The 17,687-nt window shown below is 47.1% G+C and overlaps 3 protein-coding genes across 4 annotated transcripts; 2 read left to right on the top strand and 1 right to left on the bottom strand.

Annotated features, from left to right (window-relative positions):
• The first annotated feature begins 2,981 nt into the window (after positions 1–2,981).
• LOC136475483 (cyclin-dependent kinase A-2) lies at positions 2,982–7,625 on the top strand. Its single transcript, XM_066472961.1, has 8 exons — positions 2,982–3,202; positions 3,380–3,564; positions 3,659–3,776; positions 3,994–4,167; positions 5,622–5,785; positions 5,886–5,973; positions 6,176–6,229; positions 7,060–7,625. Exons 1-8 carry the CDS (start codon positions 3,194–3,196, stop codon positions 7,147–7,149), a joined length of 882 nt encoding a protein of 293 aa, XP_066329058.1. The 5' UTR covers positions 2,982–3,193; the 3' UTR covers positions 7,150–7,625.
• Positions 7,626–9,249: 1,624 nt separating this feature from the next.
• LOC136477283 (kinetochore protein NUF2 homolog) lies at positions 9,250–11,830 on the bottom strand. The gene is made up of 7 exons (XM_066475409.1): positions 11,801–11,830; positions 11,583–11,725; positions 11,068–11,448; positions 10,835–11,014; positions 9,967–10,093; positions 9,568–9,645; positions 9,250–9,330 (listed from the first exon to the last, which is right to left on the bottom strand). The coding sequence occupies exons 2-7, from the start codon at positions 11,715–11,717 to the stop codon at positions 9,317–9,319; spliced, it is 915 nt and encodes a 304-aa protein (XP_066331506.1). The 5' UTR covers positions 11,718–11,725; positions 11,801–11,830; the 3' UTR covers positions 9,250–9,316.
• Positions 11,831–13,444: 1,614 nt separating this feature from the next.
• Positions 13,445–17,662, top strand: LOC136475488 (peroxisome biogenesis protein 16-like). 2 transcript variants are annotated; one of them, XM_066472963.1, is made up of 8 exons: positions 13,445–13,570; positions 14,017–14,089; positions 15,434–15,647; positions 15,749–16,074; positions 16,601–16,866; positions 16,960–17,027; positions 17,111–17,172; positions 17,260–17,662. In XM_066472963.1, the coding sequence occupies exons 1-8, from the start codon at positions 13,502–13,504 to the stop codon at positions 17,319–17,321; spliced, it is 1,140 nt and encodes a 379-aa protein (XP_066329060.1). In that variant the 5' UTR covers positions 13,445–13,501; the 3' UTR covers positions 17,322–17,662. The 2 variants fall into 2 exon arrangements, with proteins under 2 accessions (XP_066329060.1, XP_066329061.1); XM_066472964.1 differs by having other exon boundaries at positions 14,017–14,074.
• The last annotated feature ends 25 nt before the right edge of the window (positions 17,663–17,687 follow it).

The raw sequence follows: 17,687 nt of genomic DNA on the forward strand, positions 1-17,687 counted from the left end.
TGAACTTGATCTAATGTGGGGAACTTGCGAAAGCCCAATTATCCTATACTACTCACTGAAGCAGCATTATGCCATTTTCATGAATTCTAAAATCAAGAGTGAAAAAGGGATAGGTTGCCAAACGGCAAAACTCTATGTCTGGCACTCTGGCTCAAGGTACTAATTTACTATCTTTGTTTGATCACATGATTGATGACGTGATTGGCCAAGCTCAAACTCAAAGCACAAGAGTGGCCCTTTCCAATCAGAGAGGGTCTTGTTTGGTGATGTTGAAGCAGCTGGTGAAAAGTTCCCGATAATCAGAGGCCTTGTAGGTAATAAATGTGTTTGATCTCTTCTTTGCTATCTTCTCCATATTATTTTGGGATGTCATGATACAATTTTACTGATCATTGCATAATTCCTATTCCTTGGACAGTCTCAGCAGCCATTGTGTCAACGCATCCCACATAATTGGTACCATTCTTGCTTGCAGGAGTCATTAAGCACGGGGGTCAAAGGCACTATAATTCTTTCAGCAGTGATCCAGAGTGCACCAAATATTTTATTATTTACTGGTTTTTCAAAAGATGAGGTCTCACCAGAATCCTCCCAACGATGAAGGCTTCCTCTCTTGGAACAGATCACTGATAAATTGATGATCTCAGATGGCACGTTGTTAATGCTGAGAAGAGGGAATGAGATATATCAGTTTCTCCAGTGTTCATTGCTTTGCGTTTGACATTTGAGTATGTCTACTGAATAACTGTGTGTTTCAGAGGGAGAGAGCACACGAATCTTTTTTTTGAACGGTTCTTCTTCCTCCTCCAGCGAACTGTTCTTCTTCCTCCTCCAGCTGCTTGCCGCCGCCGGACCTCGTCCTCGCCCCCGCCGCCGACCACCGCAAATCACAAATTAAAAATCACAGATCAAAGATCACGAGAAACAATTTTTTTTTCTATGGAAGGACAAATCACAGATGTAGAGGAGGAGGAGGAGAGGCTTACTGGCGCCGTCGGGGAGGCGCGCCGGCCATGGCGCCATCGGCGGCCGTCGGGGACCGACGCGACCGAGCTGAGGGAGGCGCCGTCGGGCGCGGGCACCAGTCGCCGTCGCCGGTGGCCGCCGGTGAGAGAGAGAGAGAGGAGAGGAGAACACGCGGACGGGAGGGAGGGGATGAGGACGGGAGCGCCGGCTGGCCCGAGTGTTTTAAGTGGCTTGTCCGACGTGTGGGCCCCACGCGTCATGGACACAATAAAAATTCATGTGTTTTTTTTGGGCTAAAAAACATGGGTGTTTTGAATAGCATTTCTATTGACATTTAGTACCTTGTATCTCAAGATCATCACGCACACATGGAGCAGTGTTGCTTCTCAAAGTAACCCACCTGAGCATGACCGCGCTGTTCATTGCGTGCGTTTAACATGCAGTGCTACCTTGTATCTGAAGATCATCACACATACGTACAACCATTTCGCTTCTAAAAAGTAGCCCATCTGAGCATGATTGTGCTGTAGTGTAAACATATGATGACATCAGTTAATGCTTCCCGTGAGAAAGGCATATAATCCTATACTAGCATATACATGCCTCTTTTAAAATCCCATGGCAACACACGTGCATTCAACTAGTATATCTAAAGGTGTCAAACGTTTTATAATTTGGATACATAGTAAAAATAATATATCTAAATCTAAAGAAGTTAAAAGTTCTACAATTTGGATGCATATTAAAAATAAAATTTTTAAAGAAGTCAAATATTTTATAATTTAGAACGGAAAGGGTACAATTTAACATTTGGTAAACTAAACTTATAGTTTAAAACAAATTCAACTCAAAGGGACTCAAAGCTCACGTGCATGCACCGCTCGAGATGGATAAAAGGGCGTGGGCCTGCTGGCTCCACGCTCGGTTTTCGTGGTTAGGCGGGCTTCCCGCGCTTTTAGCGCCAAAAAAATAAAAAACTGAAAGCGGGCGCCTAATTAGGAGTGGGTGGGGCCTGGCATGGGGGGTGCGCGTTTTGGTTCATATATCGCGTAGACACTCCTCTCCATCTGCCCATCTGGGATGGACTCGTCGACTTGGCATGGCAGTTGGCAGCCCAGAGTTTCCTCGTGGATCGGTGGACTACGGCTCTTCAAAAAATATGGCATTGGCTGTTGCCGATCGCCTGGGCTACGGCGCTATTCGTATCTGCTGCTACGTCTACTTCGGGTCGACAGATCATTCCACCACAGGCAACTTACCAGTTAATTAAGAATTAATAAGATGCGCTTAGTTAGTTGTAGTTCATGGTTTCTTTAAAGTTTCTATGCACGTTATAAATAAAATCAATCGCCGAGAAAGCAACGTTTTCATTCTTCTCGCCTCAGCACCCCAACACGACGCACTGTTGATTTCCTTCATGGCCACCTCATCACAACAATTAACACCCTATTCGCTTGATCGTTTATGTGGCTTATAAGCCGGCTGATCCTGTTTGGATGTGAGAGAAAAACATTATATCATGGCTGATACGATCAAAGTGCAAGTATTTAACTTTTAATAAAGTAGCAATAAATATAAAAAATGGAAATATATAGACCTCGTCGAATGATAAAAAATATATGACCCCGTTCGTTTGGAGGAATTTTGGAGAAATCTATGAGAGGAAAATACGGTTTCGAATGAAAAAAAACGGATCACACCAGAGATTTAAAGGCACGCGAACGGAGCCTGTACGTGTACACGAGCAATCCATGCCCGTGCCGTGCACGCGCGGTCCATGACACACACACACACCGAGCTGAGCTCAGACGTGACCTGGCAGAGGCCGCGTCCCGTCCCCCGTGGCGAAAATAGTTTGGCGGCACGGCATTTGGGTGACGCCCCCCGCACGCGCGAGCACGTGACATGATTGATTTCGATTCAGCCTCAATTTTATTTTGACAGCGACGACACCCGCGACCGCAAGCAGAAGAGGCAGCAGAATCCAGTCCAGCCACCACCCAGCTCCAGTTGCGTTGCTTGGTGAAGCCGGGCGATTCCAGGCCACGACGCCAAGCCACCCCGGGCTCAACTCCCTCGGCTCCAGTGCACACGCACGCACCCCTCCCTGCCTTCCACTCCACCCCCAAGGCCCAGCCCCCACCCACACCCACCACCACCACCACCACTCCTCCCCTCGCCGCCGCCGCCAGTCCCTCCCCGCCCGATCCGGCCGGATTGCCCCGCCATGGACCAGGTGAGCGCGCCCGCCGTCTCCGATCGCTCCGCTACTGCCGCCCCCCCTCCCCCTCCCTCCCTTCTCGACCGGCCGCAGTCGCGCGCGTCGGCGAGCGAGCTCTGTATATGTCTGTCTGTGATGTGTCCCTGTAATGTAATGTAATGTAACGCGGGCGGCGGGAAATGGTGGGCGCAGTACGAGAAGACGGAGAAGATCGGGGAGGGCACGTACGGGGTGGTGTACAAGGGCAAGGACCGCCACACCAACGAGACGATCGCGCTCAAGAAGATCCGCCTCGAGCAGGAGGACGAGGGCGTCCCTTCCACTGCCATCCGCGAGATCTCCCTCCTCAAGGAGATGCAGCACCGTAACATCGTCAGGTACTTACTACTTGTAACTTGTCACTTATGCGCATGCCATGCCAGGGTTTGTTAGTGTGCTACCTGCTGCTGATGCGCTCGCGCTGCCGTGCAGGCTGCAGGACGTCGTGCACAACGACAAGTGCATCTACCTCGTCTTCGAGTACCTGGACCTCGACCTCAAGAAGCACATGGACTCCTCCGCCGACTTCAAGAACCACCGCATAGTCAAAGTCAGTCTCTCCTCCTCTCCTCCCTCTCCCTTTGCTTTGAATTCAGCCGCCGTACGCCACTGCTGGTGCCGTACCACCTACTATCGCTCGACACAGTGGTTCCGTTGACGAGGCTGTGACTGTGAAGAATGATAGTAATTGCGAGATATGAAGAAATGCAAATTTTAATGCCGGGATATGCTCCCTGTGCTGTGCCGTGCCGTGCCGTGCCGTGCAGTCCTACCTCTACCAGATTCTGCGGGGCATCGCCTACTGCCACTCCCACCGCGTGCTCCACCGCGACCTCAAGCCGCAGAACCTGCTGCTTGATCGCCGCAACAACATCTTGAAGCTCGCCGACTTTGGATTGGCGAGGGCGTTCGGCATCCCTGTCCGGACTTTCACTCATGAGGTACGATTTCACTCACACCCTGACGACATGCTGTCGGTCCTGGTAGTACGCCGACTTAAGGTGCCTGCATTAGTCAATCCGCAGTAGCTGCGAAATTGCCATGACATGTTGTTTAGCGTATTGGAAAAGGAATGCAGTTACTCGCTCATGAACGCCACAAAAAATGCTATCATCGTCGCCTTTGTTGAACAGAAGTTTGTAATTTGTTCAATTCGTTACGCCAGATGCATATGCGTTTCTTCATTTTTAGATAATGGAACAAGGTTCCAGCCTCTACCAACATATGCGTTTCTTCATGGCGTACTGGTACCACTGTCTGAATCGCTTGCACGCTTCAAACTGTTTTGTAACTGCCAGTAACGCCATTCCCGTGTGCTTTTGTGTAGTGCGCCTTAAGATTGTTTACCTTTGCCGTTTGCATATGACAGAGAAACTGAGCAAGCGTTGAAGCTAATAATGGACACATCTAAATAGGCTTTTATTTATATAAAATTGGAAAGGCCGTTACGAAGGAGAGCTCTAGGACAATAACCGAATTTGTCATCTGCTTGGTGATAGTGCAGTACGAGACGACAGCATTCTTGGGTAATTTAAAATTATTGTTGCCTTTGGATTGGTGATAGTGCTGACTTTGGATTGGCAAGGGCATTCGGCATTCCTGTCCTGACTTTTACTCAAGAGGTACATTTTACAGCTGGACAACATGTTATTTGTCTGGTACGCTGACTTAAGGTATCTGCCTGAGTTAAGCCATGGCAGATGAAAAATTGTCTTGCCATGTTAGCATCCTGGCAAAGGAACACTGTTACAAAATGCTTTTGTTGTTGCCTTTGTTGCACAACTGTTCGTAATTGCTAAGTCTGTTAGGCCACATGCATATGCATTTCGTCATATGGCATACTGATACCACTGTCTGACTGGCTTGCACGCTTTCATATTTGTGCAACGACTAGTAACTTCCAGTAACACTATTTGTGTGTGCTTTTCTGTAGTACGCCTTCGGAGTGTTTAGCAAGTATTGAAGCTAAAAATGGAAAGAGAAATGGAACACACGTTTATGCATATACATATCTAAACAGGCCTTTGTATAAACTGGAAATGCTGTTAAGGAAGTTCTAAAAAAATCACTCATCTGCTTGGCGATAGTGCAATTGTGGTGATCATTGTTGCCTTTGTTGCATAACAAATCGTAATTGCCAGTTCGTTAGGCTACATGCATACAATTTTCTTCACATGGCGTACCAGTACCACTGCCTGACTCATTTGCGCACCTTTCATATTCGTGCGAAGGCTATTTAGTAACTGCCGGTAACACCATACCCGTGTGCTTTTCTGTAGTATGCCTTAGGATTGGTTACTTTGTCCTGTGCATACGACTATTACCATGATGTTCCACATCTTCTCCTTTCCTTTTTAGTTTGTCATCATTTGATTGGAACTGAACTTTTTATTAGGTGGTGACACTTTGGTATAGAGCACCTGAAATTCTTCTCGGTGCAAGGCATTATTCCACCCCTGTTGACGTGTGGTCAGTTGGTTGCATTTTTGCTGAAATGGTGAACCAGAAGCCACTTTTTCCTGGTGATTCTGAGATTGATGAGCTGTTTAAGATTTTCAGGTCTTATTTACAAGAGTTCAAGCTTTCTTTAGTCTGTTGCATGTTGCAGAAAAAATATCTTATCTGGGTTGTGTTTGTGCATCCTCTTCTGTTAATGCAGAATTTTGGGTACTCCAACTGAAGAAACATGGCCAGGCGTTGCTTCATTACCTGATTACAAGTCAACTTTCCCAAAGTGGCCATCTGTGGTAAATAATAATCAAGTCCTTTTTATTATTGCAAACAGTGGGGTAGGGTTTTGAGTTGTGAGTGTGGATGAAAACCTGTACCATGTTCTGCTCGGTTAATCTGTTACAGATAAGTTTGGGATCTCCTTTTTGCTTGTGTATGAGGGTAATTCAACATTACAATGAAACCATTTTTGGCTCTAACACGAGGTTCATGCTGTAGGATCTTGCAACAGTGGTCCCAACACTTGAACCGGCAGGAATCGATCTTCTATCTGTAAGTCAGACTCATGAATTATTTGCATTTTCTACTTATGTTCTCCATTTTTCCTTACTCTGCAAGATCACCTTCTACTTTTTCCCCATGCCATTAGTTTTTCTAAGTGAATAGATGACATGGCCTTCTTTGTGGGTTTATATGAAGGCTGAAAATCTGTTTGCATTTGAGTAGCCCAAGGTTTCATCCACTGGGAGAAGAGGGAAATGGAAACCTAGCGATAAGTTTCTACCCTTTTTTTTTGGTCATGTCTCTATGCACTTACAATATTGCATTATTGAGGCTGCAACCTGCAAATGTTTTAACATGAGGTTCAGCCTAATCCGTGCACAAATTCCCTCTTTTTCGTAGCACATATTTGCTATCTTTGGAAACGCCTGCGCGTGGGGCTGCAAGTGCACCTGGATTGTAGCATTTAGGCATCTCTTCCAATATTGGTTCAGACTCATATTCTCTTCAAACATGTGAATCTAAATGCACAGGGGTCATTTTTTTGACCAGGTATTGCAATTTCCCTAGTCTAAGGACAGTTGCAGCACTATTTAAACTGGGTAGGGGTCATTTTTTGTAACTGGAATCTTGCAGCTGCATTGCTTTTTGTACAACTGCCAGTAGTACATGATTCCCTTTCATGTACGTCCTGTGTTACGCTTACACTTAAACCACATGATGATTTGCTATATGTCAACCCCACAGAACATAATCAGACTAGACGATTGCATTATTCGCTCACGCTAGCCTTTCATTTCACTGCCCCGAATTCTGTACGATTGTATCAGTGCGCACCTTGACATCTCTGACTTGACTTCTCCCCACCGTTGTTCTTGCAGAAGATGCTGCGGCTAGATCCCAGCAAGAGAATCAACGCCCGTGCCGCCCTCGAGCACGAGTACTTCAGGGACCTCGAGCACGCCTACTAGATGGATGGACCATTCATTCCCGTCCCTTGCCCTGCCCCTCTTCTGTAAATTAAGGTCGCAATGCTTGGGCCCGGCGAGTACCCATTTTGTCCGCTGCGTTAATCTATAGTAAGACCAAGATGGTGTGCTGTGCTATCCCGACAATGCACCTTTCTTTGATTTTTGGCTGTGTAGAGAAATGAGAGCGGTGATCCGGAGATCGATCCTTGTTCCACGGGATCCCTAGCTATGTCGTGGTTTCTCCCAGTTTTGTCTATCTATATGTCGATGTCGACACCGGCATCCTCTTTCTTGAACCTGGATGGCCGGATGCCGGATTCCGGTGGAAAGAGAGCTTCTCTGGTTCAAGTTGGTACGGGTATGCTTGGCTGTGTCTGCTGTCACCGTCTGTTAGCTGATGTATGTATGTAATGGTGTGTTTCTGATGCTCGGTAGAGGTAAGCAACGTGGTCGGTCGCCATCAATGGGAAGAAGTACTGCTGGCTGGTTTCTGTTCGGTTGGCTGGTTCGTATCGTTGCTGGTTTGTGAAGAAGTATTACCGGTTGGTTTCTGTGAGAGAAAAATACTGTTCCAGTTACGATAAGCCACAGCCAAACGAACATGCTGCCCGGGATCTGATCTGACGCTGTGCCCGTTGACCTGTCGCCTTGAGATCACTGGTCAGCGATCGATCTGGTGCCGTCATTTTTGTAACCGAATTGGCACGATCTCACCTGATCCTGACATGAATTTCGCAGTTGAGAAATGCCATTGTTGGGTACACCGTACACCCGTGCTCTGCTCACGCGCAGACCTCACATGCTATGTGGACTTGGGGTGGACGCGGAGTGGAGTTCAGCTCATGTGCAGTTGTTGGCTGCTAGTGTCAGGGCGCGCGCATTCGCGCGCCCGGGGATAAGTGTGGGTATAGAATGTGATGCACGCGCTCGGGGATAAGTGTGGGTGTAGAATGTGCCGTGAAGCAGGTCTATTTATATAGATTACCGAAAGGCATGCCTATAACCAGCATGGTAGGGCATCAGAGCATTATACAAGCAAGGTTCACATAAATAGCATGGTGCATCATATACTGAATATTACACGGTTCTGTTTAGTACTAAACACACAAGACTCAGAAGTCCACTATAGGTTGCAATGTACATAGGGATTACACAGTTGTCTTTAGCACTAAACACACAAGACTCAGAATTTAGGTATGTAAAGTCGTGCGCCAATGTTGAGTCATTTTGCGAAAACTAAAAAGGCAAATGTTGGAATGGAACATGGATGCCCGTGTAAACTGAGACACTCCATGGAATTGAGCGAAGGAGAACATGTAGAATTAGATACGATTAGATATGTAAGCCAAATAGGTTGGCAGGACGGCCTGGTTTTGGCGTAACTGGAATTAGAACCATATGTATTAACCTGCAGGAACCACAATCAAACAGCTGTATTATGAGCAGAGGATACATAAATTGTTCTAAGTCAACCAAATGTAGCAAATGCAGTGGACATAGGCTATGGATAGGTCTGTGGGTGTTAAAATAAATGGGAAGCATTCATCCATAGAAGAAGGGTATTGTGTGGCAAAAAAAAGAGAAAGAATTTGGCTTGGAAGCAAAATAGAAGTGCTAGCTGTAAATAATAGAAGGTAAGATAAAGTGTTGTACACTTAACATCTAGTTGTTGAGCAGCTATAGCGGATAAAGGGGACAATTTCCTACAAACTCAGGTATTTCTTGGTGATTTCTTAAATAAGTGATGAACAGTAACACGCTTTGGGAAAAAAATAGCGTGCAAAATTAAGCAAAGCAAGTCACTACCTGCAGCACAATTAATAGTAGTGCCTTTTTTCACTCACTGTGCTGTGGCCATTTATAACTGAACATCTAAGAAGTAAAAATGAGGGAGCAAGAGAGATTGTGCCAGTTTATGCAGGTTTTGTTCAGTGTGTAATAACAGGTTGTGTTCAGGAAGACACATGCAGCCAAACCAATTTATTCAATCAGACTTGAATGTACGGAAGTCATTGTGAAATAGATCTGAAGAAGCAGGCAGCCATACCTTACAAATAAACTGCCAATCAAATTATATGTGAACCAGAAACGAGATCCATCAGATCAGATACTCTTTCTCCAACTGTTCAGCTGTCGCTGTATATCACCAGTGGATTGTTGAAATGGGCTACGTAGATAAGCCTGAAACCAATGAAAAGAAATCGCACCACTTAGACCATAGTAATTGAATTTAAATTCAGTCAAAAAGTTAGACGTCGACAATTTCTCAGATTGAGGTTTGGCCCCAACATTTATGAAAGCAGAGATGATAGACACTGTAAGATGTAAATTGAGGTGGGTAGCTGTATGAATGCGAACTCATTCTATTAGCCTACATTCACCTAAACAATGAAAGTCAACAGAGAGATTGGAAAATACCTTTGTTTCCCGAATAAGGTAGCAGAAAGTAGGTGTGCGCCATCGCGCACACAGGCAGGTTGCAAAAAGACCTCGAATCTGGAGAATATATAGATTATAAAAAATAAGAAGGTAGATATATAAATCTAAGATGTGCATATTACATATGTTGTTCAAGGTTTCAAAGAGCCGAGGATGGTGCATAGGTTTATATTACATGCACTGTCACTGGAGTAGAGAAATCGGGAAAAAAAACAGAATAATGGATGCAAAGATATGGCCAAATCAAGTCTCTGTTCAGAGAATGAACTACTCGAGAAACAACTGGGAATAAAGCTTTGTATTGAGCTGTTGAACTAAGACGAAATGAGCATTAAATGATCCTCCAAAGGCAAGAAAATCGAATGCGAGTGTACTCACCAGAGGCATCAGTGTTTGTTATTTGTTGGTCCATGTAAACATGCTCGAGAAGTTCATGCGCTTTTGTGTAGTCGTTTTGTTTCAACCGGAGCAGTTCCTTGTGGTACTTCTGAGAGAGTGCAAATTCCTGTCAGTATCAAAAAGGAATCTTAGCGACACAATGATACCGAGCACAGGAGGAGCCGTGGACCGGCGGCAGGAAGCGGCGTCGGGGCGGCACCTACGCCGGTGGCCACAGGGAGGCCCGCTTGGGACGTGCTGTGCCCGGGGACGGCCACCGTCGGGGCGCACGTGCTTGCCGCAGCCCAGGGACGCCGTCGCGCCGGCAGCTCGTGGCGCGGTGGCCTCGTGGCCCCGGCAGCGAGCCGCGCGGCCATCCGGTGGCGCTTGGCCCGGCCGGCACGCCACCAGGTCGGGAGAGAGGGAGAGGGAGAGAGAGGAAGGGAAGGGCAGACGCGGCGGGGGGCGACGCCTGCGGGAGAAGAGGCGTCTGGGATCAGGACGAAACGTCGGGAAGGGGAAGAGGAGGCAGAAGCGGGAATCCCAGCTATACAGTCGGCCTTTGTTACTGCACAAAAGCTAGTAAAATATAACAATATATTGACAGAAGGTATCAGCAATACGCCAAATAAGAAATCTACTCGGTGTTGTAGCTTAAGGCAGCAAGGTAGTAGTGCCAAGATTATTGACAACAGCCATAATATGCAGGAGGTTCAAAGTTGACATATGTAAACAAAAGCCCACATTGTAAACCTCTGTTTTGCATGGATCACACAGAACACAAGAATAAAAACATACCAAGGAAAAGCTCCAAGTACCATTCTATTCAAAAGGAAGGAAAAATGCAACGCAAGACAGGAATCAGCACCTTCCTCAGCGTCTCTTCTCTCTTTTCGTCCAAGGCTTTTGATGCAACGCGCAGCGACAGCTGCTCTCTGTTGTAATCATGAAGCCTCTGCTTGAGGGCATCGACCTCCTTCTCGAGCTGGTGGACCATGGGTGCCTCCAGCTGCTCCCTAAGCAGATGTTCCTCTTTCGCCTTGCTAAGCTGTATAAGGTGGAAAATGGAAGGGAACAAAACGCCAAAAAGAAAACACACACAGGGAGAGAAAACCTAAGTATTTCCCCGTACAGAAGGCAGGAAAATGTAAAGGAGGAGGATGGGAACGCGACCTCGTCGATCTTAGCCCTGACCTCCCTCTGTCGTTTGTCAAGCGCACCGTACTCTTGGACGATGGGCTCGAGCAAGGCGAGCTTGTCCCGCCTGAAGAGGAGGAAGTTGATGAGGGCATTGAGGATGAGGACGACACGGGGGCCGTCGGCGCGGAGGAGGTCGCGGAGATTGAGGTCTCGGAACTGGATGGACTGGAGGAAGGCGTTGGCCCTCTTGTAGATCCGCGACAACCGTAGGGCGCGCATGTGGTGCTCCGGGTTGTCGACCACCTGCAGCGCCTGGACTGTAGCTGCTGGTCGGGCTCGTGGCTGCAACAAGCAAAATGCCCCCCAAAGCAAGCAAACGCAGAGATGAGGCCGGATCCAGGTGAGACGGGACAGCTCGGGGCGAGGGGAGCGTCGGGGGCGTACCCGACGAAGTTGAGGAGGAAGAGATAGAGGACCTCGGCGACGAAGCCGGGCTGAGGGTGGACGATGTCCTCGGCGTAGAGGCTAGTGCTGGGCGCGATGCCGTGGCTGTGCAGCGCCGCCTCGATCTCTGCCGGCTCGAACAGCGGGAAGGAGTAGGAGCTCGCCATCCCCTCCGCTGCAGGCACCACCGGCGAATCGAATCGAAATCGGATGGGTGGGGTGGGGTGGGATGCGATTTTGGCGGGTTTACCCCTTTCCACTCCGGCAGGCGGCGGCGTTGGGGTTTTCGTCGTCCCGCCCCGTTCTGCGCTGGAGAAACGCAGCGTCTGTGGCTGAGAAACTGAGCCCACCCACCATTGATTTTGAACACACCCGTCCTCGATGCCAGCAAGGGGAGGGGAAGGGGAACGGGAAGGGGTAGAGGAAGGGAATGAAGGGAGACAATGCACCTCCACTTGGTTCGCGTCGGAGGCCTCCCTAGCCGGGACGGCTGCACCCGTACAGCCGCGCTGGGGCTTGCTGGTCTCGGAAGGGGCGGCGACGACGATGGGGAGAGGCGGAGGCAGAGCTGGGAAGGGGGAGGGGAGGAGCACCGGCGCTGGGGAGGAGCGGCGGCGGAGGTGGGAGGGGGCGGACAGAAGCTCGGGGGAGCGGAGACGTCGAGGGAACCGGCGTTTGCGGCGATGCTTCTGGAGGAAGGGAGGGAGCGGATAGAGACGGCAACAGATATTTCTGGACGAGGTAGGATCAGCCTCCACCGTTGATCTCAGAATCAAACGGTCAGAGGATATCGGGGTGACGTGGACGGCCTGGCCGCTCGGGAAGCACTTCCGGCTTGTGTAGGGTAATGCAAAGCTGCAGCTGCTGCAGCTGCACCATAGACATGGAAGTGCAGCGTGCAGAGGGCCGGCCGGCTCGCCTGGGCTCAGTGGTCACTGCGACTGCGAATTGGACCGACCGGACCATGGCACAGGTGAACATCTTTACTAGTAGTACTACATGTTTCTAAAAAAAAACCCTAGTAGTACGGCATCGCATCGCTTTGGTTGTTGGTTGGGCCTGGTCAATTTCGCATGACAACAAATCGCATGGCCTGGCCTGGTTGTGTTGGGTACTTGGGTGTTGGCAGCGGGGCGGATGGATGGCGGGAGACGATACAAGACAACCAAGTAAAAGCAGGGAGAGCGACGCAGCATGGCTTCCTTTGCAATTCGTTAGTACATGTAAGGTGCGGTGCTAAACTGCTACTCCATTCGTTCCAAATTACAGGATGTTTTGACTTTAAGATATTTTGCATTTGATATGTACATAGATATATACTATGTCTAGATATATAGTAAAGTCAATGTATATATAGAAAAACCAAAACGTCTTATAATTTGGAACGGATTTAATAACGGCTAAAGCATCAGCTAATTACATTCCCTAGTCCACACCAAACTTGACCAGAGTTACCCATTTCTTTTCCACCAGTGCAATTGTAAGAAATCTCACATGACTTAATTTATTTTTACGGGAGAAACACAGTCAACACGAAAAATCGAAATATACTCCCGTAATAAAAAGCAAAAAGAAGAAAAAGGAGCTTAAAATCAAATCGAATCCGCTGCGCAGGCGGCCCCACCAGTCAGAAGCTAACCAGTTACCAGGCTGACGCCGTCACAGGTCACACGTGTACGGAGAGAGCCAATCCTCCCTTCCCATCCCGACCGCCGCCCCACCTCCTCCGCGGCCGCCTCGCAGTCGCCGCGATTCCACCCGCCCCGACGACTCCGATCGCAGGGGCATCGTCCTCACTCCTCCGCCATCTCCCGCTCTTCCGGTCCTCTTCAGCAGCTTCTGCGTGGGGGGGGGGGGGGGGGGGGGGGGGGGGGGGGGGGGGGGGGGGGGGGAGGCGGTGGCGCCCGGACCGGCGTCGTCGTCGCCATCGCTGACGTCGCTGCCAGCCGCCATGGAGGCGTACAAGCTCTGGGTGCGCAGGAACAGGGACCTCGTCCGCTCCCTCGAGTCCCTCGCCAACGTAAACCCCCGATCCCGCTTCCCGCTCTGCTTCCCTCACGATCATTTTCTGCTCTCCGTTGGTCCCGTGAGCTTAGTCCGTCGTCGATTCGGGGATGATGTGCTTGCTATGCTAATAGATAGGGGTGTGTCCGTGTGTGTCTCGCTTGGGGTTCGCTGAGCTTGAATCGCGCGGTCTCGTGGGTGGTCGGGGTCTACTCGGTTGGGGTCTACGCGAATTCATGTGATTGTGATTGTGATTCCGCTCGTCCTCGCGACTTCAGGCCTTGTTCCTCATCACGGATGAGTACTGGCTTAGCGTTTCCTTTGCAAATTTCTCTAGGTTCTGCTCTACGTTGCTGGATGCTTGTTTTGGGGGTTACAGGTTTTGTATCGCAGCTGCTTTAGCTAATCGATATGAGGCCTAGGAGTTGCCACTTTGCTTATGCTTGCTTCAACTCTTTTCAGGGGCTGACATGGATACTCCCGGAGCGCTTCGCCAACTCTGAGATCGCGCCGGAAGCAGGTCCTTCAGTTTGGAGTAACATTTAGTTCCACTCTGTGGTTTTTGCTATCTGAATATATTGCTGGTCATGTATATGTTTACTGTCTCATAGATTTGGATTTTGAGCTGTATCAGTGCCTTATCTTTGTTAATTCAAGCCTTTAAAGTGTCATCGAACTGTGTGAACTGGTAATGATATGGAAAATAGGATCTGCAATTGCCATGCTGCAAATATATTGTGTGCTGCTAGAAGTAGAACATACTGAAATAGTTATGATTTAAGAGGCATAGGTCGTATATCTTGTGATATGCTGCATTACCTAGTGACTGTTAAGATATATGGATGCCCAGATTTCAAATTATGGGCGGGTAAAGTTGACGAGTGCATGTCGCATGTGGTTACCCGTGTCAAAGCCCCCCTTTCCTTCCATAATGATTAATAAGTGACATTATATAGACAACACATGGCGACAAAAAAATTGACAACTGTCTTTCATATTGGGTCATGTTTCCTATTTGGGTGTTACCGTTACTGTAACTGCTTTCCTAGGTTTCTGGGATCTCATGTCTGCATTCACGGAGTGATACATGATCTTTTCTGCTTGAGGCCAAAATGTGATCAATATCGTTGTGCCAAAATAATCTGTTTGTTACAGTACCACCCAAGTGCAAACTGCAAACCATCTTTTCCTGTTTGATATTGCTCTAAAATCACCTAGGTTCCAGAAGTCCAGTGTGCTACCATGGTCGCTATGTGAGCTATTTCATAAAGGAAATGAATGTTATTTGCTACTATCATGCCATTTATTTCTATGGAACTCATTTAGTCATATACAGCTGCCTAGGGTGGCCTTAGCACTAGACTGATTAAGCTTATTTCAGAATTTGTGTTCACGTTTCTATCCTGGCATCTTCCATTGTTACCTAAAAAGAATCACAGGTGTTGTATGCTCATTTTTTGCTATTCGATGTAAGAGACCATTGGAATATGTTTTACTGACTATTCTGAATAAGCGTTAGTGTTTAATATTTCTGTATTGAGCATGTATGTTTTGCTTCAAGGTATTATGCCTCAGGGAATCAAATTCTTTGCTATTACTAAAAATATATAATTGCATACTGTTTGCCCAACTATTTTGGTACTAATCTGAGATAAGATACTGTAGAGCTTAGCTCTTGAATTTACTATAATCTTGTCTAGGTGACTCAATTCCCTATGCAATAAATCAATATTTTGTTCAGTGTGTAACATATGCATACTGATATGATAATTTTTTCAAGAATCAAAGACATTGTTTACAGTTTTGATTGAGAGAAGTCTGTTTTGAGTGCTATATGTTTTATTTCTTCACATTAACTCACACTTCATTGTCTGAACAGTATATGCACTACTGGGTGTTGTGAGCTCTGTCAATCAGCACATAATTGATGCACCCACTGAGAATCATTCCTTTGCCTCCAAGGAGCAATCTACCCCATGGGGTCTTGTTGTCTCTGTACTAAAGGATATAGAGGCGGTTGTTGAGGTTGCTGCCCAGCACTTTGTTGGCGATGATCGCAAGTGGAGCTTTCTTGCTGTCACTGAAGCAGTGAAGTAAGACAGGTTTTTTATTTTTTTTCTTTCCCTGGTTAGTTGCATATCTACCTGTGTTGTTCAGAGTCAGACAAAATGATAACAATTATGCAATATTTCAGAGCAGGTGTCAGGTTAGCTGCTTTTCGGGAAAGTGGATACAAGATGCTCTTACAAGGAGGGGAGGTGGCAAATGAAGAAGAGGTGACCGTTCTTGAAAATAACTATGGAGTAAATGGTAATGGAGTTCCAGCCATCTATCCGATGGATAGACATGCCGGAAATGGACACAAAGCTATGACCAAGGGTCTGGATGGAAAAAATGGATTTGTATCTAAGAGTCTTGAGAAAAGGGCAGTAGCTGCTTTGAACAAATTTGGCGAGAATGCAAAAATGATATCTGATCCTATGTGGATGCGGAGGCTCCAGCCTACTCCTGAGCCAACTGGTAATAAATTTTAAACTACGAAGAAGTTCCATTTTTGGCCTCTAACTATCATGACAGTCCGATTGTGGTCCCCAAACTCAAAATACCACACAACTTGGCCCTTCAGCTGTTTTGAAGCTGGTTTTTGCTGACATGGCGATGGTTTTGCCATGTAGGATGGGTTTATAATTTTATATTATGCACAACGTCCAGTCCTAGATTGAGAAAAAAAAAGAGAACCAAATTTAATGGTGAAACCATCCTACGTGGTATTCAGACCTACTGCTGGCATGGTGAAACCGTCACCACGTCAGCAAAAACCAGCTTCAAAACAGCTGAAGGGCCAAAAACAAATGGTTTGAATAGTTGAAGGGCCAAAACTTTCTGATATTTGAGTTTGGGCCAAAATAGGACCATCGTGATAGTTCAAGTTCAAGGGCCAATAATTGACTGCCATCTATTTAATTATCTTGATATTTCTGCTTGATACTTCTGGGTCTATGTTTTTTCTTTTGTTATAGCGAGTTAAACCTTCTGTGCTGTGCAGTGATGGTGGCCGAGAAGCCAACTTTGGCAAGCATTTGGTCTGCTAAAGGGGGTACTGGGCGCTTATTTGTTTTAGGGGAGGTTGTTCACATATTCAGGCTACTTGTGTATGTACTTCTGATCAGAAAGTTTGGAACCAAATCATGGACTCCATGGTTAGTGTCGCTAGCTGTGGAACTCACAAGTCTAGGCATCCATTCCCATGCGACCGATCTGAGTCACAGATTAGGGAAAGTGCATCAGCTCAGTTCTGCTGAGAGGGATGAGGCAAGTTGATTTCAGTTCTCTAACTCGTTAGATTTTGTTTCATTTTATCCTCACTGTTGTTGAACTAGTTATTCTTTGGTTTGATTCCATCAGTTGAAAAGGCGAAAGATGATGTGGGCCCTTTATTTGATGAGAGATCCTTTCTTTGCCAATTACACCAAGTAATGAACACCCTGCTCTAAGAAGACCGTTGCTTGATTGAAATTGAACCTTCTATGCTCATGCCTGCATTGTGTCCTGACAGGCGTCATCTCCAGAAGGCTGAACAGGTGCTGAATCCGGTGCCATTGATTGGCTTCCTTACAGGTATGTACGCCTTGTTCACGCCTTTGATGTATTTGTGTTCCGTGAAAGCACATTGCAATAAGCCTTTTGTTGCTTGATTCATCGCAGGGAAACTTATAGAGCTACTGGAGGGTGTTCAGACAAGATATACATACACATCAGGTTCATAGAGATGGCCAGTCCGAGCTTGCTGCTTGCCTCTCGATTTGCCCTGGAGGACCTGTGCTTTGTGCGAGTTGGCTGATGGGTTCTGTTGAATGGCTGAGAACTTGTGCCCAAACCTGAAACATGTACTGCCGTTTCTTTGCCAAATGTGGCATCCTTGTCTTGTGGATGCGAAGCTGCAGCGCAGCCACTTCGTGTATGACGGCAGATGAGAGAATTCAGAATCTAAGTACATAGTAAATACTGGTTTAACGCTAAGAATTGGCGTATTTACCATTTATCATGAATGACTTATTGCCTTGTTGGAAAATAATGTCTAAAATAAATTTGTTCTTTAACAGCGAAATTTGGATGCCAGTAAGCTTAGAGGT

The sequence above is a fragment of the Miscanthus floridulus genome, chromosome 8 (genome assembly GCF_019320115.1).
Source record: "Miscanthus floridulus cultivar M001 chromosome 8, ASM1932011v1, whole genome shotgun sequence".
Lineage (NCBI taxonomy): Eukaryota > Viridiplantae > Streptophyta > Magnoliopsida > Poales > Poaceae > Miscanthus > Miscanthus floridulus.

Coding starts and splice junctions, on each gene's coding strand:
- LOC136475483 (XM_066472961.1), top strand. Junction 4,168..5,621: donor TCCGGACTTTCACTCATGAG/GTACGATTTCAC, acceptor ACTTTTTATTAG/GTGGTGACACTTTGGTATAG. Junction 5,786..5,885: donor GAGCTGTTTAAGATTTTCAG/GTCTTATTTACA, acceptor CTGTTAATGCAG/AATTTTGGGTACTCCAACTG.
- LOC136477283 (XM_066475409.1), bottom strand. CDS start 11,717: ATGGCGAGCTCCTACTCCTTCCCGCTGTTCGAGCCGGCAGAGATCGAG. Junction 11,449..11,582: donor AGCCCGGCTTCGTCGCCGAG/GTCCTCTATCTC, acceptor TGCTTGTTGCAG/CCACGAGCCCGACCAGCAGC. Junction 10,094..10,834: donor GAGAAGAGACGCTGAGGAAG/GTGCTGATTCCT, acceptor TGATACTGACAG/GAATTTGCACTCTCTCAGAA.
- LOC136475488 (XM_066472963.1), top strand. CDS start 13,502: ATGGAGGCGTACAAGCTCTGGGTGCGCAGGAACAGGGACCTCGTCCGC. Junction 14,090..15,433: donor AGCAGGTCCTTCAGTTTGGA/GTAACATTTAGT, acceptor TTGTCTGAACAG/TATATGCACTACTGGGTGTT. Junction 16,867..16,959: donor GTTCTGCTGAGAGGGATGAG/GCAAGTTGATTT, acceptor TGATTCCATCAG/TTGAAAAGGCGAAAGATGAT.